The sequence below is a fragment of the Haliaeetus albicilla genome, chromosome 25, assembly GCF_947461875.1.
Source record: "Haliaeetus albicilla chromosome 25, bHalAlb1.1, whole genome shotgun sequence".
Lineage (NCBI taxonomy): Eukaryota > Metazoa > Chordata > Aves > Accipitriformes > Accipitridae > Haliaeetus > Haliaeetus albicilla.
This window is the reverse complement of record NC_091507.1, coordinates 21,066,464-21,085,648: the sequence shown is the minus strand read 5'-3', so window position 1 is coordinate 21,085,648 and position 19,185 is coordinate 21,066,464. Positions and strand designations below refer to the sequence as shown.

Here is a 19,185-nt window from a genome sequence, read left to right as displayed (position 1 = left end):
GAATTAAAGCATTTGTCTTCCCAAGTCACAGTTAGGCATGATGGAGCCCTGCTGTCCTGGAGATGGCTGAACACCTGCCTGCCAATGGGAAGTAGTGAATGAATTCCTTGTTTTGTTTTGCTTGCACGCGCGTCTTCTGCTTTACCTGTTAAACTGTCTTTACCTTGGACCACGAGTTTTCTCACTTTTACCCTCCTGATTCTCTCCTCCATCCCACTGTGAGGGAGGTGAGCGAGCAGCTGGGTGGTGCTTAGCTGCTGGCTGGGGTTAAACCACAACACTCCATCATCAAAAATACTAAGATAATCATGTCCCAACCTCCTCAGAATTTCTTTACCAATCCATACTCTGACTCTGCCTTGCCCCTGTCCGCAGGGAATACTGAGGCTAGCAATACTGCATCTATGTATTGAGTCAAGCCCTTCTCCTCTGGATGAACATTTGAAGCCAAAGGATCATGCCTACTCCCAGTAAGCGAACTCTAGTCAGGTAAGATTTCAAAAGTACCTATTCCTTGACTTTTCAAAGTAATCTACTTGTACCAAAATGAGATTTCCTACTATTCTTCTCACCTGAATGCTTTTTGTACTGGAGACAGACCAGTTTCCTCTGAAAGCAGTTCGAACATACTGTGAATTGTCCACAGTGATGTGCCCTGGTTCACCTTCAGACACTAAATATTACAGCATTATGTAGTCTCTGGTGACCACTGACCACACCTGGTAGAATGAACCAGGGAAAGGAAAGGATGGAACAATGTCCAAGTAGATATACGCATACTGAAAAAAAACCAAAAATACATCAATGCTTATTTTATCATCATGATTTTTCAAGCCATTTCCCCACTACATTTTTTCATCTCTCCAGGAAACCTGAAACCAGAGTCTTTATCCAATCCTCAGCCACACTGCTGCTCCCCAATCTATCCTTCCCTCTCTTTTACTGGACCTCCAGGAAAACCACTCACCTTTAGGAACTCCAGCAGTACCCTATCCTCTCTGGATGATACCCTCCTCCTTCTGGGTTTGGGTTTTTTTCTGGCGAACAAACATGTTCTGGCTTACAAACAAGAAAGCCCTTGCTATCCCCTTAACCTCCGAGAGGATTAATGCTTAACTAGAGCTACTTTTCCCCCCTTCGCATGACAATTCACTCTGCCACAAAGATCTGTGGCACTAAATGAAATCCTGCCCCATTCAAACAAATGGCACAACATTAACTGGGACCAGCATTTCACTCAGTGCATATTCCCTTAAAATAAAAGCTGTAGAGTATTTGATGCATTGTGTCTGAAACATTTATATACAAGGTACATTACACACTCAAAACCACCCCCATTTCAGCTTCTGAAATCTGGATAGAGCTTATACAGATCAGAGGAACATGTTGTGCAGGCAACTGTTTTGATTTTTCTCTTTAAAATACTCTCCAAAGCCTCCACACCAAAAGCACAACAGAAACCTTGAAACTCTGAGATTACAGCTGCAACCCCACATAAGTACTGCCTCTTCTTCTCCATTCCCAGTTACGTCCAGAATAGTTGCAATCCATCAAAACATTTAAACACATTCTTAAACTCATGTTATCCTGAACATAGGTTCCTCCCTGAGCTGACCTACAGCAGTTTTTGCAGCCTCATGCAGCACCCAGATTAGCTTTTAGTCTTAACTAGAAAGCTCTGTATGCACAACACTTGCGTCACACACACAATTCTTGTTAACACAAGGCTGTTAATGGTGATTTCCTTCAGACAGAGCAGAGGAAGAGGAATTGACTACTAATGTTTGGGTTCGAAAAACAATTTCTTTCCCAGGTATTTACTGAAGATATTTAATAGCAAATCAGGAACAAATATTCATACAAAGCCAATCAATAATATACAGAAAGCAAATGAAAGCTAATGAGCACAACCCATGCTTCCACAATCTAAACTAAATAATATTAGAGATACTACAGTAAAACTACAGACAACGCAAAAAACTGTTTCATTAAATGCAAGGAGGAAATAATGTTAATACATACGCATCCCTAAAACCACTATCACTTCAAATAAACTGCAAAATTTTCTCATGTGAGTAGACATCTAAACATTTCTTAATAGTTTAAAAAATCACACGGACTTTTTTTCTGCTATTAATATGGGAGCTGTCCTCCATGCTACAGTTCAAAACATCCAATTTGCTTCCCAGCATCAGCTCTAGAAGGACTTTTAAAACCACGCATTTACAGAGTACCATCTGTACTCTCTACTAAATAAAGAGAACAGACTAAAAAGTGGGTGTCAGCGATCCTGTTCTCACAGGACAAGGAGTTAATCCATTAGCAGTTAAGCCAGTTTGAGTCATTACAGAAGAGTTGCAAGCTTCCTAAAAGCTACTTCAGAAAAGTTTTTAGTTAATATAAAAAATGGTTAAATTATCTGATGTGACAGTGCCCTGAGGCCTTAAACAAAGACACAAGCTTGCTGAATTTTGACCTGCACTGATTTAGTGACTATTACTGACACTGACATCATCATTTCCTCCTGCCTTGGTCTTGGACTTGCAACCCCAGTTATTAACAGGGGGTGATAGGTGAAGGACAGGAGAGTAAAGAGAAAGGGTAAGTAAGGAGTTATTCCTAGCACACTTTGATTTTCAGAGGAGACAGAAAACCTAAATACAAGTTGCAGCAAAGCAAGAAGTATGTCAAAATTATAAGGGAATAGCAACACAAAAGAATAGGTACAACCAGGAAAGGATAAATCTGCTTAGTGACAGTACTATATTGGTTCTTGTAGGGAAAGTGAGGAAATTTTAATTTGATTTAGTATGGCAGGAAGACAAGGAATGGGTCAACATATCAAGGCAGTTGCAGAAGCATTTGTGTTAAAGCAGTGTGGCGAGGAATGCAAGAGGAGTGAAGCACAAAACAACAATTACAACATGCAGCAAACGATTAGAGCCTAGACAACAGCTTTAGCTGAGCTGACTGTGGCCTATGGCAATATTAAATGGAAACAATGAGATACTGTCTGTACAGGCAGATAAGGAAAGAAAGAAGACCAAAGACCAAAAGGCAGCATGGGAGTCAGACACAGAAAGGCTGTTATAGCTACATAATGAAGCCAGCCAGTGACACAAAAATCTCCCATGTTGTTCTTCTTTGCTTGGAAACATAGGTCGGTCTCGAGAAGATGCACAGTGTGTTATATGGGATATACAGGGTTTATGGAAAGCAAACCGCAATGGTCTCTGACTTGAGGCCTGGCCAAATTTAACCTGCTCCCAGGAAGGAGCTGCCAGCACACAGCACAACCCCTCGGTTCAGGCAGGGCCTGCATGTCACTGTGTACATGCATGAGCACATAAGCAAACAAAATAAACTGCATGAGCATGTCCTGACTCTCCCCCTCTGCCAGCCAGCGGGGACCTCATACCTCTACAAAAAGGGCAAAAGTTACCAAGAAATCACCCCCCAAAAAGGCTTTTGAGCCTACTGGCAGGGATCTGATTACGAAGTAAGTAAAAATATAAGAGAGGAAGAGACTAAAACTAGAAGCTTTAAAGACCGTATGACTGAGAGAAGGAAATAAGGCACCTCGGGGGGTGGGGGTGATGGGGTATTCAACTGTAAGAAACAAAACAGCAAAAAAGAAGCAGCACGTCCTTAACTTACCCAGGGGTTTCCCACCTAGCTGGTGAGTAAGGATTTCCTCCAAAGTGCTGAGTATAGCCAAACCAAACTACTATCCCAGGTTGGCCATAGACAGTAATATGTTAAATAAGAATTCAGACATGCCGGTAAGCGACCTGAACAGATAGAAATCTGTAACAACTGCAGAGCATGAAGTACAGCAGGTTGGAGGAAAGCAGCTAAATCTCATGCCACAACACACTTGAACCACAGGGCACAATAACCCCGACCTCTTGGGCAAAGGGAATGCATCAGCTGAGAGTCTGGATCAAATCTCAACAACTTTTGGGTGGCGGGAGTACACACAGGAAGAGAAGACAAGGGAATGAGATGGTTTTAAAAAAAAAAAAACCAAAAAAAACCATGGCACCAACAGAATGAAAACCCAGCCAGCTTCTTCTCATCCCTACCCAGTCCAAGTATAATGATTTCTCTACTAAATAAATCCTTGAAGACTCTTTCACGTATATTCTCACATTATATATTTAATTAGATGTGTTATGTAGCAAATACACCTTTCTAAATGGGGGGAAAAAAAAAAAAGCCCTCACAGTTTAAAAAGAAAAGACGTAATTATTTGTGGACCTAGAAAACAATCAAAGGTGCCTTCAAACACTACATGGAGGCTACAACCTTCTGTATTGGGCATGCCTTGGCACACCTGAGGTAGGTGGAACTTTTAATGCTTTAAAAACACAACTTGAAACAACTCAGAACAACTTTTGATTACATTTATGTGAATAATCAGATGATCTGGGATCTTGATTAACAGTACTTATTATTAAAGGGCAGTGATATTTCCTACACATGCAATACTTTCATTAAGGAATTCAAATGAAGCTGATTGATCACTACTACTGAAACCTGATGACAGTTAAGTTGCCAACTGAGTCCCAAAGTAATGCTGATGCATTGAATTCATTTTGATAAGAGAACTGGGCTAAGGTTATACAAATTGTGTCACAGTTAACGTGAAAATGCTCTCCAATTAGAATTCAAGAAATAATATTAATAACTTTATGATGTCTAGATTTATATAACTAAAAAGATGTTAACATATCTCATTGTTATTACAGACAATGCAGTAATCAAGCAGGGGAGGTAAAAAAAAAATTATAAAAAGTACCACACAGTAACAGGTATTTAACAGTAAAAATCAAGGCATTATATCCTCAAAAACTATGTTTTATTAAAAAATGAAGTACAAAAGTGTTCAATCCAAATCAGCATTCAGATACACCAAGTTTATGAAAGGCAAGAAGCAGAACTGCGGAGTCTTCTTTAGTTATCCAAACAGCAACACGATCAGGCTTGTTAGAATTTCATTTACCTAACTTTTTTTACACTAAGGCAGATAGAGCTATTCATTCCAAGAAGCACAAACATCATAGGCATTAAAAAAAGCATGTTTTGTAATACTCCTTCCCATGAAATTAACTGAAAAATCCTCCTCAGTGTCTCTGACTTGGCAAGAGGAGAGATCAAACAAGATTCATGAACCATTCATTTGAAAAACAGCTGTCACAGGATGGTGACTTGCCTACTTTGAATCGTTTCTCTAGTCCTACAAGGCCACTAACTTCATTGTGACACTTGATTATGCTAAAATCACTAAAGTGGGTACTGAAACATCTCACATGTAAGACAATACACGTGCAGCTTTTCAAAGCTATTCGGAGCTGGTGTTACACTTCCATTGATCAACTGCTGTCCCTTCTACTTATCAGTACTGGCTATACGGTTATGACGGTGCGCTTAGCTCCTGCTACAGCCTCTCCCTTACAAGCTTCAGCAAAGAAAGGGACCATCTCTCCTGGAGACGTGCTATAGTGTTCTGTGTCTAGAGGATCACACTGTGAATATAATACAGAAATTGCAGGAAGGATGTTTTGGGGCCATTCTGTGGAAACACCAAAGAAAGCTGGTCCCGCAGACAAAACCTTCCATTAGCACTGAAACCTTCTTAACAAAGCATCATCCTCTGCAACACCACAACTGTAAAGCACCAGACTCTGAAGACTCTCTACAATTTTTAAGACATTAGGAAAATACCCACCTGGAATGATCCTGCCTGATGCTTTCTCCTCTAAAAACATATCAACATACTGTCTTACAGGTAGTGTTTCAGAAAAAAAACCACCGAACATTAAATTATTTAGACTTTTCTGAGTGATGGCCTACTACTGAGCCATCACAGACCAATACCCAGAAGGTGCCTGGAGAAGAAGGTACAGACTTTTAATGGAATACAAAATACCTCGACCAGCTGGATGGGATAAAGCACCAGACGAGATTTCCTGCACAATGAGAGCACAGCACAATGGTAAACCTGGTACCCTACCAGGAGCAAAGCATTACAAATATTGTGAACAGTTTCCGCTGGCACACTGTCCCATTTTACTTTCTACCCTGAAAGGTCATGTCCTAGGTTCAGCTAAAACCTGTGATATCCCAGCCAAAGAAGGCTCTGCTTCACCAAGGGGTGTTATACTGTTGTTTGTACAGCACTAAGAGCACTGGTGATGGGGGAAAAGAAAAAAAAAAAAAAGCAAAGTAAGTGCTCTTTTAAAAAAGTTTTTAGTGTCTTGTCACTTTAGATCTTCTTAGGGAAAAGCAAGATGCAAATTAAGGGCATGGTCAGGTAGGCATTCTGGTATAACCAGCTCTAATTAGTAGCCCACATCAGCTTTATAATTCCTATAATTCCAGTTATGGCACAAATAGTTCATACTTGCATTAAGTTTCTCCTCATATTTTTGGACCAAAAGGGATAATTGGGATCACATAGTCTGGCCTCTTAAGACAGTGATGAAAGCTCTCACCTAGTCAAGTTGCGCAATGAATTCTTGATGTCTACTATATCTCCAGAGCACCTTCTTGAAAGAAATTGAGGCTTAACTCAAAGGACTCATAATGATTAAAATATCCTTACAATGCTCTGCAGGTAACTGTTCACTGATTAATGATCATGACTAAAGAGAAAAAAAAAAAAAAAAAAAAAAAAAGAGAGAAGTGTTTTACTACTTGTTTCCCACTAGATTAGCCTTTAGCTTCCAACCATTGGGTACCACTGCAGTAAGAATAAGTAACCATGCAGTCAGGACTCTCCTCTGAATATCGTGCATACTGTGGTTTCATCACTTTGATTTACGCAAGAAAAATTTCAAACACGCTCGCTTTGAGACACATTTATCAAGTCTTCAATTCTTCCTGTAGCTCTTCTATGAACCCTTCTGAGTTTAACGTCATCCTTTTTAGCCTGGTCTCCTAAAGATACAGGCTTATGAGAAAATCCTTTCTGCCTACATTTGGCAATCAATTTCCCACTGATGATTATTTTGAAGGAGTTGGCGATTTCCACAAAATTTGAAAAAGTGGTAGAGATCTCAAAAGATACTCCAGCTCTGCAACTTCTGTTAAACCCAATGGCTGTGTAGAAAAGAGAGCACCACTGGATGTCCCCAGGGAGGAAAGGGCTGCCCATGGCAGCTCAGCGATTCTCTGTAGCCTTTGACTCAACAGTACATAAATAGCAAGAGTCGGCCATCGCACGGTGCCTCCTCTTACCAACACGATGTTTAGGCTAGCAGGGCAGGGAACTGGACAATACGGCAGTGGCTGTCAAACAACTAAAAGGGTAACACCATGTGCATCCAGTACATCTGCAGCTGTATAGAGTCTGGCTGAATTCTTGCTTCTGTTTGAAGCTTGTATGAAATTACAAAACCATCAGCTTGGAAGCAAGTCAACTGTAAAATGAGTTAAAATTAATTGCAGACACTACTGCCTCCAAAAGCATGGCCTCCTTGCCAATTTCTTTGCTTGTTATAATGGTATCTTGTATTTTCTTTCAAAATAGTTCCCTTTTTTCTTTATATTTGAGAGAACAAAATGATTAAAGGAGGAGCCTTGTACAGTGGGAAGTAAAAGAGTGGGACAGTGAAAGTGACTGATCTCAAAGTGGTATTAAATTACAAATGTATGTTAAAAGACTTTTAATCTTTCCCACTCACGAGTGCTTTGTATGTTACAAATACATAATTAGCAACACAGATGAAATATTTCACAATCAGCTCTTATTGAAAATGCCAGAAAATGGCATTCAAGGTCTACTGTAGATACCAGGTGATTTTAACACTGTGAACTCTGTAAAGAACTTGGTCATAGTACATAAGCAGTTGCGCCCCTGGTACAATAATGCACCCAGAAACGTGAACATGATTTCTAGCTCATCCAGATGGAGTAGGGAATGAGATACTTTCTCATTATTGCCACATACACTGTCAGACTTCTTGCAATAACTTCCTCTCAACAAATAGTTCTGTGAACAATAGAGTTAATGAAGGGTGTGTCCTATGCATTGTGTCCCATGTCTTTACTCTCCTTATATTTGCAAAAACCCCTAACTTCAACACCTGCGGCCCTGTGACTTCCCTTTTACCCTCCAGCTTCCCCTATTCCTATCATACCTTGATGCCCCCAGTTCCCTGTTCTGCTACCTAAATATCACCTTGGCAAGTGTTGCTCTTAGAGCAACAGATGAAAAACTTGCAGAGGGAAGTGTGATTTGTAAGTTGTGTCCCATCACATTGCTCCTTTAGAAGGTTCACCACCATTGGTTTGGGATGGTGCCTGCCACAGAAGCTGTAGGAATTCCAACAGTCTTTCAGAATGAAACGGCATATAAATTTACCTTTGTATTGTACTAAATACCATGTACTTCAAAGAGCCTTTTGATATAGGTCATGTTGCAAGACAGGTAACTAATTTTTTCTAGGGCCCTACCTCAAAACATAATTGAACTGCTCCCATCACCATTAAAGGACATCAGTGAAGTAAAAACTGCAGACATCTGGGGTACTGTCAGCACATCCAAGGTGCTAACAATTCACAATTCCCAAAATCCATGCATCTCTTATAAATATGGATACTACAGGAATGCTCTCTAATGCCCCCAAACCACCCTAACACTGTGACTTCAAGCACATTTAGAAGTCATTTATCAAAAGGATTTATGCTTGAATAATTTACCTCCATTTATAATCCCAGACTATGTTTACTCCATGTAAAACAGGAAGTACCCTCACATTATTTAAAGTGGCTCTTACTGTTGAAACAGACTGATCTAGAAGAGTTACAATCCAGTCTTGAATTACAAACTCAGTTTTATATGTATTCCAGAGAGTCATGTGATGACGATTCAATATCAAAATGGTGAGCACTTTAAAACATGTTCTGCTGGAGGTGGACCACTGCCAAAGGGTCTAATTTGAAGAAGTTGCTCTTGATTAGGAATACAGATAAGAAGATACTTGTGATTTGACTAAACAAAGAATTTCATGAACAGAGGAGAAGCACTGAAGAAACACTGAATACAAAACCAAAGAAGGGTGAAACAAGCTTCATTTGGAGGGAAACATGGCAGCAGGAGGAGATAGTATTTATAGATATGGGGAGTGAGCAAACTAAACTTGATTTATGCTACAGAACAGTCAAGAGAAGTTTTGGTGGGGATGGAGAAGCTAAGGGGAGAACTACTCAGATGGCAGGCAATGTAACCTCAATGCTACCAGAGCTGGAGGAAGGCAAAAAAAAAAAGATGTACTATGCTAAAGCCTTGGACAGAGATACATATCCATTCCTTCTCTTCCCCTCCCTACTCCCCAAAACCCACAGTATTGCAGCACTACATGATAAAAATACCAGATACTATGTGATTTAATCTCTGAGCAATTTTCCCCCACCAGTTTGTTATGAAACACATACAAGATTAAAAGCATGACCAAGATGCAATCCTGCAGGAAAAGGCGCAGCTTGATGCAGGGTATGCTCTGTACAGAAAGGAGATTGTGACACATTGTAATGGATGCTTGAGTTTATTGAAAATGAAGCCTTGAAACCACCTTATGCCCTCATTAGCATTCCCCACCAGCAACAAACAGAAGTCAAAATTTTTCAAAATACTGTGCAGGGATCTGATTGACGCGTACATTAAACTGTCCTGCTTGCAGCCAGCAATACTTCCCCCCACAACTGATTCAGCTCCTATTTCAGGCAGGAAAATAAGCTTCATTTGACCCTGAAGCACGTTCAAAGCTGGCTGTATGTCTCTGCGATAGAGTAGAAACTTCTCTAAAGCAACACATAAACATATGTTCCCCAAACCTGGAAGCAGCAAACCCAAGAGGCAGGGTGGCTCAGGGACCCATTTTGAATGTAGGCAAAGAGCACAGAGCTGTAACATCACAGTAAGAGCACCCACTGCCAGCTCTGGCCTCAGGCTACTTCCAGACTCAACAGGAGCTGCAGCCTTGCACCAGGCCAACATACCCTAAAGAGCCTGAGACTGCTGCTTCACACAGTAACAAATTAGTGTCATCAGCACACTGCCTCCATGAGGGAACATCTCCTGGTTCCCGCTGACTTTTTTGCAGAACACCACCTCTAATTTGGAAAAGGAAAATACAGTATGGCACACCACACTCAAGAGAGGAGCAAACCCTGCTCTACACCACCACCAAGTAACCAGAGTCCACCCAACACCACCACCACCTACTAAAGAAAACTGTAATACTATGAGAGATTAAAGAAATTGCATCAAACTAATGGGTCCCAGTGTTTTCTGCATTAAAATGGAATTCAGAAAAAAAATACATCACAAAACAGCACAGAGAAGCATTATCTAAAACTTTGCTGGCTACCCTTCCTGCACTCCCGCTTTCCACTCTTATCAGCATCAGAGACAGAGCCATGACAGCTGACAAAATTTGGTCTTCAGCATCATAGATACAATATACCCACGCATTTCCAAGTTCTCTCTGTAATCCAATCATTTAGACAGTTTCTTTACCTATTCTTGGGATCTGATGAAGATAGTTATCTACAGGAAAGTAAACGAGCTCCAACAAACAAGAAAAGCAGGAAACAAGCTAGTTAAAGGAAAATTCTCAAAGATGATTAATTTTACACAAAAGCATCTAAATATATTCCATGATTGAAGGACTAGCTGCACTCTTGTAGTTTTTCAAGATGTCTCCAAATGTAATCACAGGTGACAACAGCAAACCTTCACCAGACAAAATGGGATTATTCTTTCCTCTTAGATTAGGATGCAGACTGCTGATCCACAAGCAGTGGGGAAAAAAAAAAACAACAAAAACAAAGGACAAGCAAAACATAGAGGCTGACCCTCTAAAATTTTCAAAATGGAGCATAATTTACCTCAACCTTAGAAACATCACACTGCGTAAGAGAAATGTGAACAGTTACATAAAGTCAGACTGATTTAGGCCAATGGTTGCCAACCTGTGAGCAATGTGCTGCCCAGGCCACTTTCCAGCAAAGCTCACGGACAAGGAAATTCAAATCTATAATGTGAGCAATCAGAGGGGAAGGTCAGATGCTGCCCACTGCATGCTCTGTGCTCTATTCACATGGCAGAGAAGGCTGGGGAACCACCACCAACCCCCAGCACTCCCACCCCTAAGCAGAGACCTTCTGCTTTAACCACACTTGACAAATGACACCTTCCTCCTTACCTCCCTCCTCCTCTTCAGAAGGGCTTTTGAAGCTCTTAAATGCCCACAGCTCAGTCACTGTTCTCTTAATGACCCCTGAAGTGTTTATCTTAGGGATGTCGTATCTACTTATTGTTTCCTTTCCTGCTTGCTCTTGCAAACAGCCCATTTAACTTTGTTCCACATGGTCAGAACACACCTTGCAGACCTCTCGAGAGTTGCACAGCATTTAAGTTTAATTCATAAATTAATGCAGAGCAGCCACATCTTCCACACCAGAGCTACAAATGCTTCATTTATCAAATAAAATTTCAGTATTGCTAACGTATTTGTAGACTCACGAAGCGCTTACGGGAAAACTGTGTTACTACATATGAAAGACAGCAATGGCTACTAAACCACATACGTTATTATTTAGATACATAGATTTACTGGGGGTGGGGGAAACAGAGAATAAGGGGGGGGGGGGGGGGGGTGTCTCCAAAGCAGATGTTTCCAAGCTTTTTTTAAACCTAAGAGACAAGACATAAGACTACACTTGAAGGAGCAGCTGGGGACACTGAATAAATACAGACATTTAAATGTGACTAATTACATACACATGCTGGAATTCTCAAAGGAAGATCAGGGAGCAAGGCTCCCAGCTCACGCTGACTTTCAACAGGAGTTCAGTGGTCTGTTCCTTCAGGCATGCTGGAAGTCAGATGTCATCTTGCTAAATACAGAACACTGCTTCTAAAAGTTGCCTCTGGTAGCTTAACCACAGCGAAGCCTACAGATTTCTACAAAGCTATCTGCAGGAGCCCTCCTCTTTATTAAATAAACACGAATGCATGTATCTGCTGATCCTAGCCTATGTTGCTCTGTGAGATGAAAGACGGCTGGACCAGCCCAGAGGCCTTAAAGCCTCTGGGGAACCACCTTTCTGTGCTAAACACAATTGTGCTGCACAGAACCTACTCTAACAGTGGTGGGGAAAGGTTTACAAAAGCTCTAGAGCTCCGTTCCGAGTACTTCTGTTGTGAAGCAGGAAGGAGATCTGTATACGGGAAGTGGTAGCTCAAAAAAATGTAGGGAGAAGCACGTGCCATTGTTTTTCAGATGTATTCATGGAATATGGGTACACACATTCCATTCGTGACTTAGTTCAAACATTTCAACCTGGTACGCCTGCAGAAAGAGCATCCTTCCCCAGTCCCTGCTACTCATTTTCCTTCCTCTGCATTACAGAAAAATAATAGTGCAGTTTCTAGGATGCACAGGATTAAGGCCTGATTCAGCTTAAGAAACATGAGGGGAAGAAAAATAAAAATACACCATTGCTCAAGCAGCTGCCAGGAGCTGTGTGTCAGCACAAAGGGGTGGGTATGGACATAAGCAGCAGGAAGCATGGGAAAGTCTTGACCGCTTCTTTCCATGGCCTTAGTACCTTAAATGTTCATAAAATTACGGACAGATTCCTGGCAGGTGACAAACCACTTGACAAACAAGAGATGGCCTTCACTTTACAGCCAATGGAAGGTGAGGCCAGATGTTGGCAGCCACAAGCAGCAGCTGACCGTGCAGAGGGCCAGGAAGGCTGTGGCTGTGAAGAGCGTGGAGGAAGAGAACATGACATCTTTTGTGAGTGAAGGACAGAGAGGGGAGAAGCCAGAACCTACTGAATGAGACTTACTTTTTCCTAGAACTCAAGATGACTCACTACGTGGCACAACAGTCGTTAGTACAAATGCAGTTACACGAAGGCACCAGGCCATAAAGTCCATACATGTTGTCTTTTATCTGACAAACACTTGGGCAAAGGTCTGTGCTCAGCAGGCTGTAGGTCTGCTCTCTCTGTATGATGTGAACGTGCAATTTATCAAGAGCCTGCATCCCGAGTCCTGTAACAGGGACATGAGAGACTTACGGAGACCCAGCTGACAACTGTGTCCAAGCCAGTCACTCGGACCATCAGGTTTCGCAGCAGTTTCACAGAGGGAGCCCACAAGTAGCAAAGTGTTCCCAGAAGGAGCGTGCAAAAGTGAGAGTTGTGGTTCTTACAGAGGATGACAGCAGGAGCTGCCGGGGGACACAAGAAGTCTGAGTGTGGTGCCCACATCTTTATTGTCAATGTAACTTTTAAAGCCACTAATGCCTCTCCTTGTAATCTCTTTTGCAGAGATTCAGTCCGGGAGATTGTGCTGTAGCAGCTGGCAGAGACTAGGGCCTCTGTAGGGCTCTGATGAAGCACAACAGCTTAGTGGTTTAGAGCTAAATGAAAGTATTGAATGCTTCCTAAGGAGAAGCTATTAGGTAACAGTTTTTAAACTAATTTTTTGCTTCCTCTGCAGAGGCTAAGGAACCTCACATGCCTTTTGCATTTTAAAATAAACTACTACTAAATGTTCAAGAGCTCAGCACTTCATTTTAATTTGCCCTTCCATTCAGATGAATTTTCCCATCCACTTGTCCAGCTGACTGTTCACTGTGCTCCACGGGACTGCAGGCTGGCTCAGCAAGGCCCCAGCTGCTTTCGAGGCTTTCTGGAATGCAGAGGTGGCAGCAGTGTGAACAGACTCAGAGGGCACACTGGTGAAGACCTATGGGTAAGCTGTAAAACTGAGCTTTATTTATTTTCTGGATAGGTAAAAAAGTTTCCTAACTAGGCCTAGTCTTCATTCAGCCTGCATAAATGTCTTTGAAAACAAGCACTGTTCTGGGGCTTAAAAAAGCATGCATCTCTAAGGTATTTTTAAACAGCTGCCCAGTGGAAGCAGCTTTTGTTCTCATTGCAAACCTGAACTGTTTAACCAGTTGTATCTATGAGGCCATTTGCAGGGTAGCGTTTATCTTTGCAGCTAAGAGCTCCATTAAGAAAAATTTAAAAAAAAAAAAATTTTTTTTAAACTTAAAGAAAGGAAGTCAAGGAAGTTCACAAGACAAGAGTTAGATTCATCAGAAAGTCTGTTTTTAAGATTAAGTAATTCTAGGTTCTTGCTCATGGTTTTACAGCCTTGTCTTACTTGCTCACTGCAACAAATTTGTGAGCTGTCCACAAGAAAATCAGTTATCTTCACAAAACTCGATCAGAAGCTGCACTCCTGTAATACACCATCTCTGCTTTTCACTCATGAACTACCTATAACAAAGGTTCTGCCTCCCCTACCTTTGCTGCTCTTCCCACTGGCAAATTCAAGCTACACAGACATTTAGTTGAGCGTTGCTTAATTACCGCACACTTTCCTTACATGCCAAAGCACTAGAACCAAACTATCCATGAACAAACCTGAACAAGATTGTGGAAAAACATTAAGAGCTGCAGTTTGCTGTATACCTTCCTAAAGCAAACAGTGTGGCATGAAGAAAATGCTGGATGACGTTCTGAAGTGCTTTTTATTCCCCCAATATAATCATTCCCCTTTCTTTTTCTTCATCCTGCCCTTTTTCTTTCTCACTCGTAAGACACATTGCCATGAAAAACTGCACCAACGGAACTACACACTCTAGAAACTTTAATTTTCCAATTCCCTTATCTAAACTGCTAAGCTCTACTCTCACTTACCACCGAAATAACAAATAGCCATGGAAACTAGCCAGAGGCAGAGTGCCCAGGTCAGCTACAGAAGAGAAGACGACAATGGGAAAAGACGCTTTCAGCAGCCAAAAGCTTGCTTGGGCTCTGATTTTCAAGTTTTGTTTCTAAGAGCCAAGGGCTGGATTTGAATCAAGATAAACTTCTATTTCCACCTCTCCCGCAAAGCTGTAGGACCTACAGCAATACAAATAACACTTCAACAAAAGATGCCAGCCTAGGACTTTGTAGATGCAGGTTTGAACCCTGGTTTCTCAGAATGCCTGTGACCGTCATCACTCGGTCATGTTCAAACTGCACAATGGAAAATGACACAGTGAGAGTCCTCAGGTAGTCGTTAAAGGAAGGCTGGGCCCTCCAGGTGCTGTACAGCTATACTGACATAGCAACTTCTGTTCTGAAAGAGGTACAGCTGTGTTCCAGTGGCACTGTGCCCTGGTTAATAAGTTCGCTGGAGCTCAGAGCCTACGCAGCAACTTGCACCAGGCTATCCCTATTATTCACTCTGCCTCATCACAGCAAACTGCAAAGAGAATGATTTCAAATGCACCCACTCGCAGAGCTCCGGTAGGGCCTGGATGGCTAGAGGGTAATATGCACAGGCATGCAAGATCACACACCCCAGCACATCCCTCACATCAACAGTGTGCCTAGAAGGATGGAGGTCAACCACATGGCTCACCTGCATTTATTAACAGGTCCTAGATGTAGAGACCACCATGACAGCTTATTAACAAAGGCTTAGCAAAGGCTGTAAAACAAAATGATGTCAAATACTGGTCTGAAACTAGGGCTGGTCAGAACTTTCCTCGCAGAGCTTTTTTTTCTATTGACACCATTGCCAAATACCTAGAAGTGTATGACGCTAACACTCCGATTTTGACAGCTCTTCTGCCAGACAGAGAACACAAAGCAGATTCCTGACAGAAGCCAACCAGCTCTGCCACTGCTCCTGAAGTAGCCACCTGAAACGCTTTGGTGTGGTCAGAGAGCAATGGTCTTCCAGACTCCTCCTCAGAGGAAGGCGAAATCTTGACTCCCATCTGAGTCCTGCGGCTTCTAGGTTTCAGTTCATTTGAGTGAGATTGGATGGCTGATTCTGAGACTGCTTTAATAACTGATGGCAGACTTTTGTTTGTTAAGTCTGCTTTGTAACGCTCTGTCATCACACAAGTTGCGCTACAAATTTGCTTAGCTAGTCAGGTCCTTAATGCAAATCAGAAGGACATTAATATTATCCTTTGATGTCTTTTTAGTGTTTATGCCACGAATAAATTGGATAAGTGCTTTACTAACATTTAAGACTATTAGGAAGAAAATTATGTAGATTGTGTGGAGAGAAGAAGAGAAAATGAAAAAGTCTCGCATCGTATAAATTCATAAGGACTGATTAAGAGCATTCAATGTCCAATCAGTATTTTGATTCTTCCAACTATTTTTAAATGAAGCATTGCACACATCCGTATTTTAGTGTGTTTCTCATAACTCCGCAGTTGCATTTCAAATCCTACCGTGTTGCAAGCTTATGGCAGACGACACCAGTGTCTGTTATGACTTCACTCAGTCTCAGCTCGAGGTGGACCTTCCCCTGAAACACACCAAAAACACCATATGAAAAATTAGTTTTATGCATAGCCAGCCACACCATTCAAAATTAAAACAAAGCAAGTCAGTCAATGCAAGTAATTCCAGAAGTTTAAAGATTAAGTAATAGCTGTATGGCTAACATATTTGACCTGCCAGAGAACCCAGATTAGTAGCCCTTTCACTAAATTTCAGTGCATAACTCCCACCATTATCTTATCTCTGTATGTTTTACTAATTGAGGGATATGGAGCGTCTCTGGTCTGACAGAAAAATGTTGCTTTATCAATATTTAGAATTTTAAATATTAAGCAAAGATCTGCAACACAGTCAGTGAAAAGACATCATAGCAGCGTATTATAAACGCATACTTACATGTTTTAAACATTAGAAAAACAAAAATTATGAAATAATATAAACTGTGAGACAAGTATCAGTAGAACTACAATGGGCAACTAAAAAAAAAAAGTTCAACCATGTTGCCAGCATTCATAGCATCTACTATTACACGGTCTTCAACTCCTTACCATCACATTAACTTTATTATGACTTGGGCCAAGATGTTATGCTCAAACACACTAAGAAAATAAAGGCAATCACGAATACAAACTGTATTCCTCTTACTAATTCTACTGCATTTCAAAACACGAGTATCCACTCCCACTGGCAAAAACTCAGCATCACTCTTAAAGTGTATATATACTAAATACAAAATACATTTTGTTATTGACCTATTCTGACACGCCAACAACTGTGTGATCATCTGCAAATCATCATGGCCAAAACTGAGTCATTCACCTTCATAACCACCTCCCCTCCACCCTTTTTACCAAAGGACCCTAAAATCCACCCTGCTAGTTAGTCAGAGCTCTAATGTGGGTGTCATCTTTGACTCAGATCTACCTCAACTCATACACAAGTCTGTTGCCACCTCTTTCATAAGGTCTTCCAGATTCAACCCTTCCTCTTTTTGCACATGACTAGAACTCTTGCCAGAGACTTCGGTGTCTTTTCTGACCGGTTACAGCAACCTCCTGCTCTATGAGGATGTCTATCCTGCATAACAGAGGAGAGTGAAGATCAAAACCTTGGTCTCCAGTTGCACCTACGCTGTTAAGATCTACTTCCTCTACAGCAGATTTGTCTGGATGAAAGCTGGTGAGAGCCGTCCAAAGCAGAGCAGGGAGTGCAGTAACAATTAAGTAGCATGGACATGCAGAAGTTCAGTTCAAGCTCATTCCCCAGTCTTCTTACATTTAGCAGTATAAACAAACACTGAAGTCAGTGCCCAAAGACTTGTCCTGAAGAAGCCTATGAGAGATTCTGTTTCTTACTGCAACAGTCATTCTGTCCCCTTCCTTGTATACCCCTGTCTCGGTACCATTCTTTCTGCACTATCTTGAATGCACACTTCACACTTTCCTGCATTCACGCTTTCACTCCTCAATCCTCTATCACCTACTTACACCTTCAGTATTCTGATTTAGTAGTGTTTTTTTCCTGTCCAAGGGCTGGAACATAGGTCTTTCAAGTACATGTGGCAGATGATACTGGTGCTTGTCCAGAAAACAAGAAAAGGGAAGGAAAAAAAAAAAAAAAAAAAAAAGACCTCTCCAAGCTGTATAAAAGCCCATATTGCAGCGGCATAGCAGCAGCTTGCTGGCATTTTCAACAGGGAAGGACCCAAACACGTGTGGGAGTTTAAAAAGATGGCTCCTGCCAGGCATCTTTTGCATCATTTTAAACAAAATAACAAAAACAAACAATGCAAAACCCAAACATGTTGCATTTGGCTGTCAGACTCCTGATTCTCATGTCCATTTCAGCAAGACACAAATCCTCCTTCACCCTGTCAGTGTACACAAATGTCATTATCTGTCACCTTCTAAACTGAAGCCTGTCCTCATGAATGAGAGAAGGATTTCTCTGCACAAATGCGTAAAGCCACTTCTAGACCCATCTCTTTAAGACTCAGTACCACTACAGTGCCCATCGCACCCATGCGTAACAAGGGCTAAGCACACAACCAGCTGAGAACTTCAGTTGAGCAGGATGGTTTTCTGGCTTTAGTTTTACTACATTCTCCCTTATTCTTCACTATTCTCTCTTCTACTGGTCACAAGTCACATTTTATCACAGGAGTCAAACCACAAGTCTCTAGAGAACAAGTATATATTATGGACCTGTAAAAATACTACTGCCAACTTCACTGGTATCCTGTGTATTACCTTTACTAGAGGAATCAACACTAATACAAGTTTTGAAGAAATTAAGAGACAGGAACAGAGATTTAGGAACTCTAGAGAAAACATCCCTTTGTAGAAGGTGAGAATGTTTTTATTGAAATATCTCTGCTGATCTTAAACAACGGTGAGACTGACCCCTCTTGGGAAAGAAAGAATGCTTCAGTACTCTTAGGTGAGCCTGAATGCAAACTTACTGACAGTACCAATATGCTTGATCTCACACAGACTATGATGGAAGCTCCCTATTTTAGAAATTAAGATGCAAAAATCTTTTAAAGTCAGTAGTACTTCACACGTTTTCCCAGCTACATTAAGTACAAAAATATAGCGCTGCCTCCTTTGGGCTGAGAGCCATTTTTTCTTGTAGCTCTCATTTTTCTCTTCTGAAGACCTTGAAAATGGTAAGCTGCTCAAAAAGTGACTCAAAGCTTCAGACAGCAAAACAGAGGTCATGGAATCGCTGGGACCAGCAGCCCTACGACTATTCCCAGAACACCTCCGTGCTTCCAGTTAAACACTCAAATACATTAAAATAAGACTACAGTAACATACTTGCAGGCTTAATGCACAGAAAATATAACTCCTACAT

General features: G+C 41.3%; 1 protein-coding gene across 4 annotated transcripts in view; it reads right to left on the bottom strand.

Annotated features, from left to right (window-relative positions):
• Positions 1 to 19,185, bottom strand: part of RASA3 (RAS p21 protein activator 3) — a 134,095-nt gene that overhangs the window by 41,348 nt on the left and 73,562 nt on the right. For all 4 annotated transcript variants that reach the window (XM_069770191.1, XM_069770193.1, XM_069770192.1 and 1 more), the window contains exon 5: positions 16,278 to 16,354. In XM_069770191.1, the coding sequence (XP_069626292.1) occupies positions 16,278 to 16,354 (77 nt within the window). The remainder of the gene's footprint in view (positions 1 to 16,277; positions 16,355 to 19,185) is intronic.